This window comes from Cucurbita moschata, unplaced genomic scaffold, assembly GCF_002738365.1.
Source record: "Cucurbita moschata cultivar Rifu unplaced genomic scaffold, Cmos_1.0 Cmo_Scf00005, whole genome shotgun sequence".
Lineage (NCBI taxonomy): Eukaryota > Viridiplantae > Streptophyta > Magnoliopsida > Cucurbitales > Cucurbitaceae > Cucurbita > Cucurbita moschata.
The window spans coordinates 543,403-550,466 of NW_019268521.1; the positions used below are offsets into that span (position 1 = coordinate 543,403).

Sequence of the window (7,064 nt, forward strand, 5' to 3'; positions counted from 1 at the left end):
AAAAAAAAAAAAAAAAAAAAAAAATTCACGTTCTCCCTTTTGAAGAAGCACAATAGAACCTGAATAGATAATTACTAAAAGGCACCTCAACTAGAATTGATAATGTAAGTCGAACACAATCTAGCTTCATAGAGAATGTAGGCCCTGATTAGGAAATTACTAGAAGGCACCTCAACTAGAATTGATAACATAACTCGAACTTAGTCTAGCTTCTTTTTAGAGAAGGTAGACCAAGAGGTCACACATATTTGATGATCTCCTTTCCTCCCAAGTTAGATGTTCTTTCCTCAAATGAATTCTTCACAGTTTCAAAATGATGTCCACTTTGTAATGTGTGTATTCATCATTCTCCAAAATAATATTTGTATGGCTCAGGTTGCTTTTGTTTCCCTTCATTAGAGAGCTAGGTTTTCCTTTTATTTACTTTGCTTTATTTCACTCCTGTTTGGGATTTATTTGAACATTTGTGTTATTTTTTATTATATCAGTGAGAAGTTTGTATTTTCTAAATATATTTTTTCAAGGAAACTATAGAATATATCAACGAGGATAAATAAAAACAAAAACGAGGAGATGAGATATCCCCCTCAAGCTAAAGGGTTATAAAGAGGACTCCTAATTTGTTTAATATGAACAAGATCGTAGTTACATGTGGGTTAAGAAAGATAACACCTGATGCATTCAAGGTGGATTGCAACATTCTAGTTCCTTTCGTGAAACAGGTTTTGGTTTGGCTTGGAAAATGTATGAAGGAGTTGTATTTCTAACTTAAATATGTCCTCGTCAACAAGTCTGGGGTTAAGATCCTTTCTCTGGGTATCCTCGTATTTTTTAAATAAGAAACCAAACTTTTGTAGAAATATGAAGAATAAGAGCATTGCAAAAATGGCTCACACAAAAGGAGCCCAAGCCAACAAAAAGGCTACAATAAAAGGCTATGATATCATTGGAAGATCATTTTGGTGGAAGTTAGATAAAAGGCTATGATATTCATTTATTGAATTCTTTTATATTGGACAAAATTATGCCCCTTTAATGCATCTTTAATGTTTTACACTTAGCTTCCTTGTATATAGACAAAGTTTTGAATCTGCTTGGTTTGATTTGAACTTTTCGAAAAAGCTAATGCAATAACAACTAGCTTCACTAAATGAGCTTGTTCATTGTCCACTTGGTCCCTTTGGTGTCCTTCATGGCATTGTGCCCTCAATTCTTTTTTAGCTTCCTGGGCTTCATTTACTGTCCACTCTTGTTTGTGTTTTGGTTTACATCACCTATTGGTTTTATGGTTATTGTAAAGCTCTTTGAAGTATGGCGTTAAGTAGCTATGTGTGGGGAACAAGTTTTTTCCTTCTTTTTGATTGGACAATGCGCTTTTCTAGATTGGAGAAAAGGCTGGTTCTTGCTTTTTCTCCATTTCTTTCCATTTCTGTCCGTTATATGCAACTTCTTCGGTGGGAAGAAGTTTTAATTGACCTTATGCAGTGTCCTTTGCAATATTACTTTTTAGACAAGCTAATAAAGAACTTGGGATTTATGAATTAGTGAAGAAGTGTTATTTGGTTGGTGTTTTTAATGTATTACCAGTAGTTCTTTGGGTGAGAGAAATTTTCATTGGTTCTAATTTGTACAAATAAGCGAGGATGGATTATATGTGATTGTGATGCTTTGAATGTCCAGTTGAAGGGATTTATCATAAAATTATTATGGATTAGATTTTTACATTGATGTGGCAAAAGAAAGGAAAGAAAGGTGTTTCCTTCTGGTACAAAAGTGATATGTATATATTTTAAAATGGATATTTTAATAAATGTGTCCCATCCGTGTTCGTGTCCTAGATTTTTAATAATGATGTGTCTTCATGTCCATGTCGTGTCGTATCCATATCATGTATTTGTATCCGTGCTTCTTAGATTAGCAATTTACTGTCCTTATGAGCTTTAGAAGCCATTGATTCACCATTTTAAGAGGGAAAGATCTCTTAACTCAAGGTTTGTGTGTAAGTAGCTGGATATGGTTCTCATGTGAGATTTTAGAATGATACATGGTATCAGGTATGACAAGATACCTAGTAGAAGTTTCAGTCTTGTGGTTGCCTAAAATCCCCTTTAGTATGGAGGGACACGGAGATCGGTAATAAAAAATGTGGAATTAAGCAGTGATTAACTCGGAAACAACAGTTATAATCTTTACCTGCTAAAGTTTCTGTAACGACCCAAGCCCACCGCTAGCAGATATTGTCCTCTTTCGGCTTTCCCTTTCGGGCTTTCCATTTCGGGCTTTCCCTCAAGGTTTTTAAAACACATCGGCTAGGGAGAGGTTTTCACGCCCTTATAAAGAATACTTTGTTCTCCTTCCTGACCGATGTGGCATCTCACCATTTCGGTCAGGGTAACCTGATCCTTGAACACCCAATGAGGAAATGATTGACACATTCTTTTCTCTTCAGTAAGAAATTGTTGAATAAGATGTTAAAGTTGCATTTTTAAATTAGAGTTCAATGCATAGAGGAGAATAAAAAAGTATTAACAACTGTAACTTGCGTTCGTGCTAGGGTTTAACGAGTTTAGCGTAGGTTTCGCTTGATTTCTTTTTAGCTGTATGAGTTTTCTGAATTTCGTACTCTGCAGAACGAGTTGGATTATTGTGGGGAGGAACCGTCAATGTCCCCTAGAGCAGCAGCAGTCCACCAACATCAACATGCTCAACCAACAATGCAGTTCACAAACTCAAGCTTTCCAGCTTCAGGTCTTTCTGCACAAGCAACCACAGGACAAGGAAGTCGAACCGAGCACTCTGATAACCATTCCAAAAGTTCAGTCTTCTCAAATGCTCTATCAAGCCCCATTCGCCGGAGTTTGCAGCAGTATCACATCGCTCAGGGAGCTCACTACCCAAACAGTGGGACGTTGGGAGGAAACGGAGCCACTCGAAACAATGAACCCAACTTCCTTCAGCATCAGAATGCTGACCCTAATTCTGTCAGCTCTAACGACTCATCGATGGACATGCATGCCGATAGTCCCGCACATGATTCACATTACTGATCTCGGGGATCGCCAATTGGTGCTAAAGCTTTATTAGCCAGGTGAGAACAAGCATAAGTTCCTGGCTACCAATGGCATTTACTTTCTTTGTTGGAAATTTCTTTAGGTCTTTTATCTTGTAAAGGGTTTCTTTTATAACAGAACCGGAAAGGAAAAAAAGAAAAAAAAAGGAACTGGAAGTTGCTAATACCTTTGTTTTTGTCATTTATTATGCTGTTTCAAACAGTGATGCTTTGTTTCCCCCCTTTATTATTTAGAACTCAATACTATCTTAATGTAGATTGGGTAAGTGTGTGGATCTGGTGAATGAGAAATTATAGGATATGGCTTTCTAAGTTGGGTTCGTTGGGTTCATTAGTTAGATAACGGGTTAACATTCGAGTCGACGCCCATATGAAAAGCTCCTCGTTAGTTTAAGCATAATTTTTCGGTGTTAAATTACAAGTTTAGTTTAAGAACTTTTTATGTGAAATGTCTAAAAGTCTTTAACTTTTAGTTTTCTCACTCGATTGTTAGCCTCGTTTTTATATATCTATAAACTTTTAATTTTGTCTTATCGTTTAATTGACAGTCTCCTTAATTTGTTTAATTATTGGTCCCTAACACATGACACTTGATTTCATTGCCCATTGTTGACTTATTCCATTTGAATAAGTCAACTTTCGAGCTCTTGACCAGATAATTTAGGATTTACTAGTTTGTTATCAAATCTTAGTATATCTGTATATACTAAGATAATTTAGGATTTACTAGTTTGTTATCAAATCTAAATCTATGTTTTGATGGGTTTTGATTTACTAGTTTGTTATAAATCTATGATTGGAAGGATTTGTAGTTTGTTACCAAAATTTATGATTGGAAGGGTTTTGATTTACTAGTTTGTTACCAAATCTATGATTTGAAGGGTTTGTTACCAAATCTATGTTATCAAAACATAGATTTGGAATGTAATCTTCATTATACACATCTATAAATACATGAGGTCGTGACCCATGTAGGTCATCGTGCCATTCAATCTAACAGCTACATCTAGTATCAGACCTTTAGCAATGATTAGGGATTTTACCCGGAGGAAAAGCTACATCTAGTGTCAGACCTTTAGCAATGATTAGGGATTTTGCCCAGAGGAAAAGCTACATCCGGTATCAGACCTTTAGCAATGATTTGAGAATATGTCCCAAGTTGTTTTTATCAAGGGTAGAAACTTCAGGACCAAAAGTAGTAGGATTTGTAGAACTTTGGAAAAGCAAGTCAATCAATTAAATTTTATGATAAATAGAACGTTCTCTTAATTTTAGAGATAAGATAATAAGATGTAAATTAAAGGTTTCTTTTTTAACTTATTTAAAATTTAAAATTATTTTTTATTTGAAAAATGTAAATAATTATTTTATGTATTTATTAAAATTTTAAATATAACAAAAAAAAGTTAAGGTGTTAAAAGGTATATTTCAATAATAAAATCAAAGATTTCGTATTTCCATCCATACATTTACAATAATAAAAAAAAACATTTTAGATTTACAAGAATGCCACTTTCTTTAATTGTCAAACCAATAAATTACATATTTCATTCACACAATAGAATTAAAATATTGTTTTTTGTTTGTTAAATTTATTTATGATATTTTATTATTTATTATTCTTAATATAGAATTATAGTATTTTTAGTTAAACAAACCGGGTCTGTCACGGACATCTGTTATGCTCGGACAAGCATGACCGTGACATCCTCCCCCACTTAATTGGTAGACGTCTATGTCAATCGACTCAATTGAAAACTACTTCTTGGTTCGTTGGCTCTTGGCTTCTCCCCCGTCAAAGTTTCTTCTACATCATTTGCTTGGGGATTCTTCTTCTCTGTGTGAGGTCATGTCACCTCTTTGTGATTGACATCTTTTACGTCGGAAGAGTAGCGTTTCATATTACTGACGTGGACAACAGGGCTAGTCTACATCCATGGGAGCAAATGGATCCTATATAATGCCTTTCCGATCTTGTGGATAACTTCGACTGGTCCATAGTATTTTCACACCAATCTTTAACTCTTATTGCCTTGATCTCGAAGTTGATCTGACCTCAACTTGATCAGAACTCTATCTCCTTCTTGAAATTATCGTGGTCGACGCTTTCAACTAACTCTTCTCTTTCTCTGTTTTAATGGTACTTCTATGTGACCATATGTTGTTTTCGAGGTTTGACTCTATCTCCACGAAAAATTCATACCTCGGATTTCTTATTTGAAGGTAAACTTAAATCAATCACTCTAATAGATCATAGCTAAACTTGTCAAATTCGTTGAATTGAATCTCCATTATTACGTTGAATCGTAATTTTTTAATGGAAAACATAAAAATCGAAACTCTTACAATAATTTTAAAATTTGCAAGGCAAGAACAATATAACATAATAAGTTAGCTAACTGTTTGAAGTCACAACTAATAGATAGAGAACTTTTTGGTAGAAACTGAATGATCCCTTGGCTCGGGCAAGAAAAGGAAAATGTAGTCATACTCTTACCTTTTCCGTCAGACGATAGGAAAGTTTGAGCTGAAAGATTGAATCACACCGGGTAAGAAAGGCGGGCTTAGCAGGTTTCTCCAAATGTATAAACAAAAAGAGGAAGCAACCGATCCTGAAAAGGATACTGATACGCATACGTTCTTGCATGGAAGAACCTAGCTGGACCGGATCAAGGGTCCTAACTGAGTCCGACTGACCTTCTTTAGCTAGTCGTTAATAGGGAGAATTTTAATGTTACCAAAAGTCTTCCTTATGTTAAGTTTACTTTACATTCACCAACTATTTTTAAGTCGATCTCCTAAATTTCACTATTTCAATCGAAATTAAGTAATTAGCGTAAGATCGATCATTAAATAAATTTTTGAAAATTACTCACCAAGTTCAGTAACGACCTTATTTTTTTTCTTATGAAATAATATCGTTACTCCATGTATGTTATAGCTGATTCAAGCGAAAAATATCTGAAAAATTATTTTAACTTTAAAATTGTCATGAAATTCATCATTCATAAATAATGCAAACATGACGAGTAAAAAAAAAGTATAGCACTCCCCGAGCGAATTCCAAAAGTGGAAACATAACCATTGTCCTATGAACGAAAAATTTACTAAAAATGTAGAAAACTATATATCAATGACTTCGCTCCCCTAGTCTCTTTAACATATGTTGACTTCACAATTGGAGTTGATAAATACATTCATATACAATATTATCTTCTTGTAATAGGTCTACCACGGGCAGATATTATCTTCTTTGGGCTTTCCCTTTCGAGCTTCCCCTTAAGGCTTTAAAACGCGTCTGCTAGGGAAAGGTTTCCACATCCTTATAAATGATGTTTTGTTCTCCTCCCCAACCAATGTGGGACATCACAATCCACCCCCCTTCAGAGCCCAACGTTCTCGCTGACACTCTTTCCTTCCTCCAATCGATGTGGGACCGACCCAAATCCACCCCCCTTCGGGGCCCAGCGTCCTTACTGGCACACTGCCTCGTGTCTACCCCCCTTCGGGGAACAACGAGAAAGCCGGCACATCGTCCGGTGTCTAGCTCTGATACTATTGGATTGTGATGTCCCACATTGGTTGGGGAGGAGAACAAAACATCATTTACAAGGGTGTGGAAACCTTCCCCTAGCAAAAGCGTTTTAAAGCCTTGAGAGAAAGCTCGAAAGGGAAAGCCCAAAAAGAACAATATCTGCTAGCGGTGGATCTGGGCCGTTACATGTAATGCCCGTAATTTTTCTGGCCTAAATGAGTGATGTCACCGCATGCATTGTAACGAGTCTAGTTTATGCTAACTTAAAGTCATTACCATCATCGTAACGTATTCTCTTATGTAGAAATAAACATTTAAAACTTTATCGTAAACATTGTCATGGACTTACATGTTTCAAAAAGATCGAATATTAAATAGAATAAAATGAAATACCACTGTCCTATGCATGTGTTATGGTCTTGACTTGCAATGTCGTTGTCAGCTACCTTGTCTTTACTT

General features: G+C 35.5%; 1 protein-coding gene across 1 annotated transcript in view; it reads left to right on the plus strand.

Moving 5' to 3' along the window:
- Positions 1-3,378, plus strand: part of LOC111443422 — a 15,994-nt gene extending 12,616 nt beyond the window's left edge. Inside the window, exon 3 of the mRNA XM_023081232.1 lies at positions 2,631-3,378. Coding sequence (XP_022937000.1) covers positions 2,631-3,047 — 417 coding nt within the window. The 3' untranslated portion in view covers positions 3,048-3,378. The remainder of the gene's footprint in view (positions 1-2,630) is intronic.
- The last annotated feature ends 3,686 nt before the right edge of the window (positions 3,379-7,064 follow it).